At 39.6% G+C, this 13,947-nt stretch overlaps 2 protein-coding genes across 4 annotated transcripts in view; one reads left to right on the forward strand and one right to left on the reverse strand.

Moving 5' to 3' along the window:
- agtpbp1 (ATP/GTP binding carboxypeptidase 1) overlaps nt 1-8,850 on the forward strand; it is a 35,703-nt gene extending 26,853 nt beyond the window's left edge. For 2 of the 3 annotated variants that reach the window (XM_066643924.1, XM_066643926.1), the window contains one exon: nt 2,441-4,613. In XM_066643924.1, the coding sequence (XP_066500021.1) occupies nt 2,441-2,597 (157 nt within the window). In that variant the 3' untranslated portion in view covers nt 2,598-4,613. Of the gene's footprint in view, nt 1-2,440; nt 4,614-8,570 lie in introns of those variants that run through there. The other variant, XM_066643925.1, reaches the window with a different exon arrangement.
- Nucleotides 8,851-10,324: 1,474 nt separating this feature from the next.
- The window catches only part of ntrk2a (neurotrophic tyrosine kinase, receptor, type 2a), a 49,132-nt gene continuing 45,509 nt past the window's right edge, over nt 10,325-13,947 (reverse strand). Inside the window, exon 17 of the mRNA XM_066643927.1 lies at nt 10,325-13,945. Coding sequence (XP_066500024.1) covers nt 13,760-13,945 — 186 coding nt within the window. The 3' untranslated portion in view covers nt 10,325-13,759. The remainder of the gene's footprint in view (nt 13,946-13,947) is intronic.

A 13,947-nucleotide genomic window follows, 5' to 3' on the forward strand; every position in this document is an offset into this window, starting at 1 on the left:
CCCGCTCGGGGTGACTGTCTATGAGAAGTTGGTGTGTTCTCCCTGTGTCCGCGTGGGTTTTCTCCGGGTGCTCCGGTTTCCTCCCACAGTCCAAAAAACACACAGGGGTAGGGGGATTGGCGACTCAAAAGTGTCCGTAGGTGTGAGTGTGTGTGTGTGTGTGTGTGTGTGTTGCCCTGTGAAGGTCTGGCGCCCCCTCCAGGGTGTATTCCCGCCTTGCGCCCAATGATTCCAGGTAGGCTCTGGACCCACCGCGACCCTGAATTGGATAAGCGCTCACAGGTAATGAATGAATGAATGAATGGTTTGGTTGGGATATTTATTATTATTATTATTATTATTATTATTATTATTATTGTTGTTGTTGTTGTCCTTTTTACATTATAATAGTTATTATCAATGTTTTTATTTCTGCTTTAAATTAAACAGTTTTTAATGGAAGCAGACAAATATGTGCTATTGGTCTAATCAGCTCATAATATAATACCTACTTAAAAAAAACCCCCAAAAAAACAAGAACACTACCTATGGCATAAGCCAGTGGTTCCCCAAGTGTAGGGCGCAGAGCTATTGCAGGGGGGCACAGCGAGGCAAAGGAGCTACGCATGTTTGAGCACAGCTAGTAAAACATAAACATGTTTGTGAGAGCTAAACGTGCAGCAGATGATGAGTTTTCTCAAGTAGTTGCAGTTTGTTATGAATGTATAAATAAATTCCAGCAGAGCTTGGAAGCAAAAGATGTGTACATGTGTCAATATTAGGGTGACCAGATCTGAGATGGTGAAAAAGAGGACACGTGGACACGGGTTGGATGACTACTGACGTGCAGACTGACCGATTAAATGTTCACAGAGAAGGTTATCGACCAATAACGGTAGCGCTACAGTCAGACCGTCCAATCAGAAGATTTTAGGCTACTTCATCACGCCCCCTTCTCACTCAAGCGAACCAATCGGAGTAGGGGAGGGCGGGACTAGTTTGTGAACGAAACTTCTCGAAGTTCTATGTAAACTCTAGAAAAACAAAATCCCGGACGTTTGTGAAATTCCGCCCGGACATTTTTTTAAGTCTAAAGAAGAGGACATGTCCGGGTAAAAGAGGATGTCTGGTCACAATAGTCAGTATTGAAGGTGGGGTGGGGGCACAAAAGTATTCTCATCTACAAAATGGGGGGCACAGCAAAAAAAAAGTTTGGGAACCATTGGCATACGCAATCTTATTTTGCGGTTATTTATACAAATGCTTTGGGATATTGTTGGGATATTGTTGGGATGTCTCACTATGGAAAATTCTGTGTTCTTAGACAGGAGGAGCATGCAGCTACCAGGAATCAATGACATTAAAAACACTGCAAGCGATCATGACTGTAATAGCTGTGATGATGTCAGAGTCTAGAAGCTTCTTGAGAACATACCTCTGCCCCACCCTGGTTGTTTACTTTTTAATGGATGAACACACACACACACAGATCTTTCTTCTCTCTTTTAATGGGCAGTACTTGAGGAGCTTTCAGTCACACTGGGCGCTCCACACTTGAGTGAAGTAAGCGAAGCACTCTAGCCACTCTCCTCATTATAGCCGTCTAATCACCTGATCCGAAAGGCCGCTAATCCGGTTTGAGGCAGCCCCTAGCGTCTGACCCCCTCCTTCCCTCCCCATGTCTCGCTGGGATCCAGTTTCTCACCCCCTCACACCATTAAAACCATTAAAAAGCCACTGAAACCAGCCAAACCACCAGACCACGGAGAACACACAAAAACATAAAACCATTTAACTGCTTAACAAGAGAGCCATAAAACCATCATCACATTATTGTATTAGAGAGAAAGAGAGAGAGATAGAGAGGGAAAGAGGGAAAGAGAGAGAGGGGGACAAGAGAAATGTATTGCTTTGTGATGGTTTTAAAGCTCCAAAAGATTTCTGGCCACTTTAGTGGAGAGCATGTGTGTAATGTTGTGGTTAGTTAAACAACAAGACCTTATTAACTGAAAACATCGTAACTCTTGTCAACACATAATTATGAGATTATGAGGATACGCTAACGTTATTTAACTTGTTTCTATACAATTAGCTGTACTTCTGATTTTTTTGAGTCTTTTGAGCACCTTTCCTAGAATTCCTCAGTTATTTATTCTGAATAATATTAAGATATGAATATTAATATTAATATTAATAATATTGAGAAACAATATTATTAAACAATATTTATACATTTTAAAATATTTGGAATTTATTTGATCATCATTTCATTTTACACATCATTTTTTTCCAAAATTATAATTAATTTCTAGATTTACATTTGTAAAAATTCCAGAACAACACACACAAAACGATTCAGATATAAATCATATCTGCTGCTGCGTCTTGCGCTGTTCACAGCTGATGAATTGATTCACACGGTGCCAATGATTTGTCTTTGTGTGCGTCGTGTACCCTGCAGCCCCACCACATACGTGATGCAGGAAGACGAACCTACGTTTCTAGAGGAAGTGGACTACAGTGCAGAGAGCGATGAGGAGAATGACCCAGACCTGGAAGCCGCCCACCAGGACCCCAGCTCTGACCCAGAGTTCAACCACCAAGACTCTCTGACCTGATGTAGCTAACTTAGCTAAAGCTTACCAACCTCTGCTTACTTCCTCAGCCCTGCCTCCGCTATACCAAACTTCTGTCTGTAAACCAAAATCACTTTAGACACTAAGGTAGAACTCTTAAACACAATACTTTCATTTTAAACTAAAGTACCTGAATCAAACTTGCTCTTAAACAGCAAACTAAACTGCAAATGTGATATCTTAGTAAGAGAAATCATCTTCAGTTATTGTATCTAATATTTTTCATTACAAGAGTGTTGTAAAGGTATTATGAGTTTATTCGACCTATTTCTAGCGTTATTTCATTTGCGTTAACGTCAGAAACAAGCAAAGTGACCTGCCAATGGGAAAAAGGCATGTTCTGTGGATGAAGTTCTCTAGAAATAGGTTAAATAATCTAATACTCATGGGAAATATTAGTTATAATGGCTTAAGCAGATTTATCTTTTTATAAAGATATATTCGCTTAATAAAATCTCATTTTCTGCAATGTAGGTACAGTTTATTTATTGTTAAATTAATACTAAACTAATGGTACAACGTAAGGTTCGTAGATTTAAATCCAGTATATAAGTATAATCTAACCGTAGCTAGTAATTTTACTAAATGTCAAAGTTGCTGAACACTTAAAGTTTGGAAAAGGATCAAATTGACACTTTTCCTCTTTATCCCAAATGTTGCTGATTAGCTAAAGCACATTTGTGTCTGAACTCTCCTTCTTTTTTTTTGCACTAGAACTATGACGCTAATGTTGCTAAATAATTAAAACTTCCCATTCACAAGTTAGCATCTTGAAAAACTTCCATTTATTGTTCTATCACATTGTAAAACAGTGCTCAACTAAAGAAGAAAACTTCAGATGACGAGTGTAAGCTGCACGTTTGGAGTAAAGAACGAAACCAGTGTAAAACCATGCGATTTTTGGGGAAGATTCGCTTTAAAATACCTAAACACCAAAACTTTAGTCTTTAGTCTCGCTCACAGTCCTTAAAGAGGAATCAATGGTGCTACATGTGGATGCTTCACCCACCAGGATGTTCACTTCACAGCAAAGCTGCCTTTCTCTTAAACCAGTGTGACGTGTTATACACAAAAAGTATTATCATTCTGTCAGTGTTTTAAATACATAGTACTGTGCAGAAGTCAGAGACCACCTTTCATTTAGTTCCTGTCTATTCAAAGCAGCCATTGTTCCAAAAGTGGATTTCAAAAGGATATAAAGAAAATGAGACTCCTGCAAACCACGCAAGACCTGGAGAATTTTAAAAAGACGTGGAAGGTCATATACTGAATATTTGGATTGAATTCCAGTCATTTCTTTATAAGGAAACAGTTTCTCTTTTCATTCCTCGAAGTCGAAATCTGAACAACTCAACGGATTAATGGCCATTTTGACAGGAAATGAAATACCAGAAGGGTGGTCTCTTTCTCCCAGTCCTGTAAAACATCTCACAGTGGCACATGGTACAGGGTAAGAACAACACGAATGTCACTCAAACTTATATTCTCAAATGTTTCACCGTGAAAGCCAGTGTAAGGAATGTATTCACTCTGTACCTCCATATCCCCTGTGTGTGTATTTGGTGTCTGATACAAGCGTGTAGGTCATGGTCCTGAATCAGTGTCGCTGGGGTGTGTCTGTGCTTAAGGCACTATGTGGATGTATTTGCACTGTTTGCATTTTTATTCTTTTTTTTTTTTTTTTTAAGACATTGACACTTGAATTGGGAGCGCTCCCCTGTTTTAATTTCCGTGCAGAACCTTCTCTGTTGCGTTTGTATAGTTAGTGCATGAGTGAACGTTGCCTTCCTAATTTATTTTACTTGTTTTATGGATTGTTTTGGAGGAGAATGTTAGTCTCTGTGTGTGTAAGAGTGTATGTTCTTGTTGTTGGGTTATGCGTATATATATGTGTATGAGAGATAAACCTACCAAAATTGTTTTGGTTTTGGCTGAATGTAGAAAAAATGCAATGTGATGTCCAACCTTTAATTGAAGTGATGGGAAATAAACACTTAAGCTGTCCACTTGATTTCTGTGCTTAAAATTTTAAAACATTCTTGGCAAAACCTCAAGGCTTCGTTTTGGCTCACAGACCGAGTGCTGACCATTTGAATGGGAACTTCTTCGTTAATAAAATGAGTTTGGGCAGACAAAGAAAACACAGTGAACTATAAATGAATGGCAGCCTGTAGGGTAAGTAGACCCGAGTTACCGAAAGTGCAGAAGAAAAGGAATAGGTGGACTTGATGATGCATAAACAGTTAGGGTTTTGGACTTGTGAGTGATGAGACGGGCGTCGGAAGATCCGGCAGAGTGAGGGAGTGAAGGAGTGAGGCTAGTGCTGCAGAGCGATGATGGAATGTTAATCCCTAGTCAGAATGCTAAATGAAAGCTCCATTCTTCCCCTCTCCATCACTTCCTCTCCCTTTTTCTTCCCATTCCTCCGTTCTTTACAGCACGAGAACAAAAGCCTCCAACCCAGCTGGCCCTCAAAGACAGCTGCATTTACATCAGACCCCTAATTACCCACTCTCGCACACATATGAACACAAATCCAGTTTATATTCATATATATGTTAAAAAACAATCTGATGCCAAATTATATATCATCGCTGTCCAATTAAAAACATGTATTTTTGTCGATTCTTATGTTACTACATCATTTGAACACAGCAGCTGTGAAACTGAATTGTTAATTGGGAAAATTTCAGGATGTATGGAGCAATAGAAATGCTCCAAAATTCATTCATTCATTATCTGTAAGCCTTATCCAGTTCAGGGTCGCGGTAGGTCCAGAGCCTACCCGGAATCATTGGGCGCAAGGCGAGAGCACAACCTGGAGGGGGCGCCAATCCTTCACAGGGTGACACACACTCACACCTACGGACACTTTTGAGTCACCATTTCACCTACCAACGTGTATTTTTGGACCGTGGGAGGAAACCCATGCAGACACAGGGAGAACACAAACTCCTCACAAACAGTCACCCAGAGCATACTTGGAATAAAACATATTTTATATTCACTTCCTTAGAAAGCTAAGAAGGCTTATTATTATAATAATATTCGCTCACATTTTGGTCTGGTTCTGGCAGTTGTTTTGTTTAAAGTCAAGACATACAGCCAGAATTTGAGAACAGTCTAGTGACCTAAACTCAGACTGTGGAATGTCAAGGGGTGTACAGTCAGAATATAAGGACAATCTGTAGGACTACACAGTCAGACTGTAACATTCAGAATAAAAATAATTCTAAAGACATACCAGTCAAAAACAAAGAAAATCTAGAGATCTACAAATTCTAAGAAAATTCTAGAGACCTCTAGATTATGAAAACTCTGGTGACCTAAAGTCAGAATCCATGAAAAGGCTAGAGACTTACAGTCTTAAATTTATACTTACAGATTAATTAAAAATCATGAGGCCTACAGTTGAACTACACTAAGACTTCTGAAAAACATATTTTAATACATACAGGGGTTAGACAATGAAACTGAAACACCTGTCATTTCAGTGTGGGAGGTGTCATGGCTAAATTGGAGCAGACTGGTGGCCAATCTTCATTAATTGCACATTGCACCAGTAAGACCATGTGCATCCAATGGTTCAAACACTGTGTCCTGAAGGCGGTGCCGTGTATCAGGACGACAATGCACCAACACACACAGCAAGACTGGTGAAAGATTGGTTTGATGAACATGAAAGTGAAGTTGAACATCTCCCATGGCCTGCACAGTCACCAGATCTAAATATTATTGAGCCACTTTGGGGTGTTTTGGAGGAGCGAGTCAGGAACCGTTTTCCTCCACCAGCATCACGTAGAGACCTGGCCACTATCCTGCAAGAAGAATGGCTTCAAATCCCTCTGTCCACTGTGCAGGACTTGTGTATGTCATTCCCAAGACGAATTGACGCTGTATTGGCCGCAAAAGGAGGCCCTACACCATACTAATAAATTATTGTGGTCTAAAACCAGGTGTTTCACTTTCATTGTCCAACCCCTGTATATTTGTGTTTAATAAAAAGTTTGAAAACATACAGGCAGATTTCATGTATAGTCTAGAGTCCCACAACCAGAAGCTAAGAACAAACTGAAGGCCTACAGCCAAAATCTGTAAATAAATAAATAAAAACTAAAGACCTCCAGAACACAATCTGAGAAACAAATCTGGAGACTGTAGTCAGGCTGTAAGAAAGCTTGAAAGATCTACAGTATAACAATATGCCTCTGTTTATGAACCAGTCATTACAGTAGCATTTCAGTAATCAAGAACACTGGAAACAGGCACCTAACTACCTCTCTCAGCAAAGACTTAGGCCTACATTTCACACACACACACACACACACACACACACACGGACACAAGCACTCAATCCCTTGTTAAAAGAAGCCACCACTCTGGGCTGAAAATTGGTCATTCAGGACCCAAGCCATGACCCCACGGCTTCACACACAAACATCTCTGTAGTCTTTATGGATGATTGAATTATTTAGTTGTCCAAGAAAGAGAGTTATTGACTGATTATCTGTATTCTGAATTATTAATATGCAGAGATGCCAGTTGAAGGGGGAGGGGCTGAATATATGTGTGTGTGGTGGAGGGTTTGGCCTTGAGGAATGGAGAACTGAAGAGATGAATGCTGAGTAGAATTAAGGCAGGAGGATATGTAGAGGTCAGCTACAGGAAATGAAATCTGGTACCATGGCCTGTGGATAAAAGGACAAGCTATATCTTTAACAGTAGTCACCATATCGACAATGGACACTGGATAGTCCTATAGAAAGAAAAGCCTAACACAGCTTTTTTTTACATTACCAAGAAGCTGAGTCTATAGGATATCACCACTCATAGCATAGTCATTGCCAGAGAAATTATTATATACATGGAGTGGGGTCATATAAAAAATCTATGCTCTATAAATGTATTAAAATTTCAAGCAGTTTCCTAATGTTTATCTACATGCCCAATTTGCTTAGTTCAAGGCCATGTACTGATGTTGGACTATTACGTCTGGGTCACAAACATGACTTCAACTCATCCCAATGTATTAAATAGTGTTCTATCATTCTAGAAAACACAGTTCCACTGCTTCACAGGCCGGTGCTACAGAGGTTTTTAACCTTCCAGCTTTAGCATGGTGACGGGATGAACTGGGAAAATTGGTAATAGGATTTAGTATTCAGAGTTTTTATCTTAACATGACGTTTAATTCATTTTATTTTTCAATATTTTTTTTGTGTGTGGTTTCCAGGCTCGTGTCTGTATTTATCACACTCTAATGTCTAAGAATTCCTCACCTGAAGCTAGCTGCCAGCAGCCATTTACTCTCATAAACCCTGATGCTGAGCAGCAGTGAATGTGGTCAGTCTGATGAATAGATGCTACATGCTAATAGCGCTAATGCCCTCTAGGTGCTTTTTTTCATGGACCAAAGCCCTGGAGTTTTTTTAAGCATTCAATCTTTATTTACTGCTCAACAGTATTTACCACTGACCACAACCTTCTTGTTGCCCGCAGCACTGCCTCAGGTCCTCAGCTGCCTCTGAGCTGCCCAACTCTAAAAACCTGAGGAAGCGATATGGGACTTATCAGCAGTAAGAGCAGCTCCCTGCTGAAATTTTGATGAGCTAGTCTCTTTTTCAGAAGGTTTCAGAGGGGGGAAAAGGCTTTTTATGGTCTCCTCAGCTTCCTTTCAGCTTGCTTGCTCTCTCCGCCTCACCCACAAACACACTGACCCGGTTCACCTCCTGCACTCCTAACACATTTTGTTTTACAGTTTAATCACACTCCTAAAAGGCCTTGAATCACATTCCTCAGCATTAGCATTTTAATGAGCGCTAGGTGCTAATATGCCACTACTGCAACTGAAATCTCATTAGGGCAGGAATAGCATTGCTATAGAAACAGCTACAGCTGACAGCTACAGTACTGTTTCTTCTTCTTCTTTTATAAAGACTTACTTTTAATCTACAGGAAACATCTGAAACCACCTATCAAATCAGGTCTGGAGCCTAACACATGGAAACCCAGATGGGACTTGAGCTAAAGATCACAGCGTTGCGAGATGAACATGTAGATTTGGAGCTCCATCCACTCCTCATCCTGGATGAGTCTGAGTGGCATTTGTAATCCAGAACTAGTCATTCGATTTCAGTACCTGACTTTGTATGAATGCAATTGCATCCTCACAGAAATGTTCTATAGCTAGTTTAAAGCCTTCTCCGAAGAGTAGAGGCTCTTACAGCAGCAAAATGTGGACATATTTATATTGACAGCTCTTTGACTTCAGAAGAACTGTTGGATAAACTGTTGTCCAAACATTTTAGGACACACAGTGAACTTAATAAAGTGGTGGGTGAGTGTTTATTCCCACACAGGCTCGCACACATTTACAAGGTCCACAGAGAATTCTGTTTTGCACTGAGTGAAAACAGGGATTGCTTTGAGGGTTGTTGGCTGTGTTTTTAAAAGCATTTAGCCCTCTGGCAATTACTTAGAGCTTAATGTACAGTGTCAAAACAACCTCATTGATCCACTGATTGATCAGTACTCTCATTCCCTTTGCCCCTCTCCTCTCCACATTCTCCATATCTATTTTATTGTACACAGTGATTTACATAATGTAATAATATTGAAGTTTTATTTTGAATGGCCAATTACTGTTATAACCAATTACTATATAGACAACACGGATCAGCCACAAGATTAAAACCACTGACAGGTGAAGTGAATAACATTGATATATTATTACAGTGGGACCTGCCAACTGGTAGGATACATTAAGCAGTGAATCAGATGTTGGAAGCAGGAAAAATGCACCAGTGTAGTTATCTGACTGACTTTGACAAGGGCCAGTTTATGATGGTCATACTGAACTTATGTGGTGTTTCCTTATACAGTGGTTAGTACCCACCGACTGTGGTCCAAGGCAGGACAACCAGGGAACTGGTGACAAGGTCATGGGTGCTTGAGTCTCACTGATGCGCAAATAGAGCGAAGGCTAGCCCATGTGGTCCAATATACTATTGAAGACCTACTGTAACTAAAATTGCAATACACTGTGTTCTAACAGCTTTCTATCATAGACTACATGGCTCTTTTGCGGGACCAGACCAGATGTTTTCTAAGCTAAATCCAAACAAATCTTCACAGAAATGTTTTAATATCTCACGTAAAGCCTTCCTAGGAGAGAAGACGCTGTTACCACAGCAAAGAGGACTTACTCTCTATTAAAACACTCAATATCAGAAGAACTATTAGACTGGGCAGTTTCCTTTCGGATATACTGTAGCTTAGTTCTTACATTACACTTGAATCCCAAAGGGCTGCCAGACATCTCTAAACCAGAACCTCTCACTGTATCATTTGATCATAAGACATATACAAATAATGCTGTCAAATATACATAAATATTGTGTCGTTTCAAACAAATTTCAGAATATTTGGTGGATTTGTACTTCAAAATTGTGCTGAGGTGAACAGCTGGTCACTTCAAAGTCTTTCATTCTTCATCATCTGTTTTGGCAAGCTTTCAGTCAAACGGTCAATAACACACAAAGAACAAAGCTGTAAATCTAGCTGTTATGTGGCCGTAAGTCAATAAACCCCTGCCATGTCATTTAGGCCTTCAGTATGTACTAGTATTGACTGCTCTATAAATGTGAAGCCATACAATGTTCACTGTAAATCACATAATACACAGGCACACACTGTTTAATATGGTAAGACATGAAACTTTTATTAAATACAATGTATCACCACTGCCTCAAGGTCATTGAAAGTGTCTGATCATATGGATAATTATATTGTACCACTATTGTCATCATTTCGTGTCCGTGGAGTTTTTGCTTGAGTGTGTAACCACATATAATATAAATAAACCTGCTAAAATAAGAGAGCTTTAAATCTCTTTACATGTACAAAGTTACGCAAAAGGTTGGATGCCCCTGGTCAAATGACATGTTTAAGTACACACTCTACAGTAAACACACTTCTTATGTTAGATTTCACTTATGATTTCAAAGGTAAAATGTGACTTTGGGGCATAAACATCTCTCTCCCCATTTAAAGAGATATGAGTCTAGAGTTTTATGAGTGAAAATTACTGCCAAGATTCCTAAAGAGTTGGTAGACCTTCTTAGAAATACACAAAAATTTGCAGTTAATAATCAATAAAAATGTGTCAGCCAGGGGTGCTCAAACTTTTGTGAATGTATGTTTGTATGTACCAACTGAAACTCCTGTTAGGTCCTTATCTGCTAAATTCAGGCCTTCGAGCACTGCTTTCCATAACGCCTGGACAGGTGAAGGCAATTTGGCAGCAGTTTCCTCTAAGCTACTGTCATTTGTCCAGTCTTCTGCTTCACCAACATTAATGATGCATTCAGAAGATACGGCCTCGGGGCTGGAGACAAAAAGTCCCACAGCTTGTAGCCAGACGGTCTGATTGTGGACAGTGGAGTAGCTCTTAAAAAGAAACTTTGGAGTAGAATGGTTTTAAATTTCCAGTCAGAACAGGCAGATTGGTTGATATGAACTCACAGTTCTGTTCCAATATAATTTATAAGTGAAAAGTTAATTTTAACATAAGGCAAGACTGACTCTTGCAATACAGCATTAACATCATTGTTTTATATTCAAACATCACCTGCTTCAGTTGACTTTTCACTCAGTATGTACCCTATTCCAGCATGCCTACAGGAATCAATTGACCAGAAATGCTAACGTGGCTAAACAAGGTGAAATCTCTTAGCTTATACTTTTAAGCAAATAAATATATATAAGGGTACAACAAGAGTGAGATAATTAAGCCAAATATTTGACCAGAAAATGGCAAACATTAGCATTTTTAGCTCTATACATGTTAGGTCATGCTAAAGTGCCTTATCAAATGTATTTGTTGTTAGCATTGATAGCATTCATGGCTAACATGGCTAAAATTGAGGTCAAACCTTGAAGCAAATATCAACAGTAGAAATATTCAGCCAAAAATTGAACCAATGTATTAGCAATTGGCCATTTTTTGTTCGCACATTGAAAGCAGTAGACAATGAAAACAATAACAATTGCAAAAAATGAATGAATGAATTAATACATGTTCATTAATTACATTGTAGAATTTCATGCTATTGAGCCTGCAAAAAAAAAAAAAGTTATATGTTGTTAGCATTTTTAGCATTGTTTTTGGTCAAAAGATTCTTTTCAAGTTTGCGTACTGTTTTGTCCCCATAATGTCCACTATGGGAGCTCATACATTCAGTCTGCTAAATACATACACTAGCCTACAGACACTATACCTCCAAAAAATATAAATGTGCATCATGTTAAATCAATAAATAAATACATAAATAAATAAAGAATGCAACTAACAAATCTCCAACAAATATTGAGGCATTTGACTTAGGAAAAGTAATCTGACAGAGTTTGTGTCTTTAGTTTGATTAGAGTTGTGTTTTAGGGGAAAATTTATATCCAATTGTTCAGTAGCTGATAAGAAGAAAAGAAAAACATCCCAAAACTCAGGAGTTTTCATTTTATGTGGTTATTTGTAGCTATTAAAAAGTGCATTACCGAAGGGAAAGCGTGTGGCTTGTATAATGACGACAATAAATACAACTTATACAGTTTGAGTGTTTTGGGATGGAATTATTACAAACTCCCATTTTTGTCTTTTTGCCCTTTTTAACTCTCCGTCCCTCTTCATTCTGTAAGGGTCTTTGGGGAATAGGTGCTAATAGCAGACATTAGTACTGTAATGAAATATATATTACACCAGAACAGCTGCGTAACCCCTGGCAGGAGCACTAGATCACTGCTTGAGTTGAGTGGTAAATCGAGAGAGAGAGAAAGAGAGAGAGAGACGGAGAGAGAAAGAAAGACCATAATTTAGCCTACCCCATCATAATCAGCCACTCAGGGTAATTGGGCTCCTGTCCTAAATGCACACTAACAGTATTGAAACATGGGCATGGCCTCATCTCAAATGACTCCATATCCCCTTCAGTTGTGTGCTATTAGGGAAGCTGCTGCTTAGAAGGCTCCTGGTGCTGTTCTGAGAAAGAGTTTGCCATTTGCCATGTGACATTTGGTCAACAGCTAATGCGTACATTTCCATAAAAGTCACTAAAGTGGGAAACCCTATTGGTCCCATTTGTTTCCTCAAAAGTCTGATGTGGCCATACATCATCACGCTACTGTCACTCTTCACAATTCTTCATGTTTATGTATGTGAATGGGTGGAAATAGGACAAGTAGGAGGTGTTAAAGACATTAAGACTTTCTGCACCACTTTAATTGTTCGTAGTATGTCCTTTTACCTTGTTTTTTTTTCCAGTTCCAGAGAATGGACAGTGCGTTTTTTAAAACCCTGGACCCAAGTTTTGCTTCTTAAAAGCGCGATATTTACAGCGACACTGATATCCTGGTGACTGTACAGCAGCTCCTTCCAAGTGGGGAATTCATCCGATGGCACGAAAAAGAAAAAAGCAAGCTCCAGAACCTGTCATATTTCAGTGTCCTTTTTCACTTCCCGCTCCTAATACTGATTAACGAGACTCCTGCTGCGTAACACGCTACACATTTACTGTGATTTTTAATGACAGGAGCAGGACGAGGTGGAGAGGCAGGGTCAGGGAGGACGTGAAGAAGAACAAAACAGTGGCAGGGTAAGAGAGGCAGTTTTAGGATCTACATATCCAGTCGTGTGCAAACTGACCATGTCAAATGTCACGTTTTGTTGATTTTCTATGTGAAAATAAGTGAACACAAAAAAGGAAACAGGCCGTAACATTAGCACATGTTCTATGTTTAATTTTCTTTTATCGCAATATCAGCCAATAAACAGGAAGTTATCAACGTTGGAACAAAACCTCGTATCTCCAGTTTCTATATCATTCCAAAACTCCTATTATTTACACTGTGGCCAGATTTCATAACAAACAGACCCAATGAAATGGTCCAAAATGACTTCTCTCTGCAAATCTCATCACATTGATTTCCATCGAAAGTTAAGAAGGTGCTTGCTTTCTTCTGTAAAGTTAAGGTTTTGTTCCAACGTGACAAACTTCTCTGTAGACCATGTTTACTTATTCTTTTTCCACTTGGAAAGTCAACACAACGTGATTTGACCAAAACTTTTGCACAGGACCCTCTTTCTCTCCGTCTCAGCCCAGGATGTCCAGGTAGACGGGCGAGGCCTTGGCCAGGTTGAGCAGCAGGCTGTGGATCTCTTTGATGTTGAGGCGAGTGTGCGGCTCTCGCTGCCAGCAGCCCAGCATCAGGTCGTACACTTCCTTAGGGCAGGTCCTGGGTCTCTGCAGCACACGGCCCTGAGTGATACACTCTATCACCT

This window comes from Hoplias malabaricus, chromosome 14, assembly GCF_029633855.1.
Source record: "Hoplias malabaricus isolate fHopMal1 chromosome 14, fHopMal1.hap1, whole genome shotgun sequence".
NCBI lineage: Eukaryota > Metazoa > Chordata > Actinopteri > Characiformes > Erythrinidae > Hoplias > Hoplias malabaricus.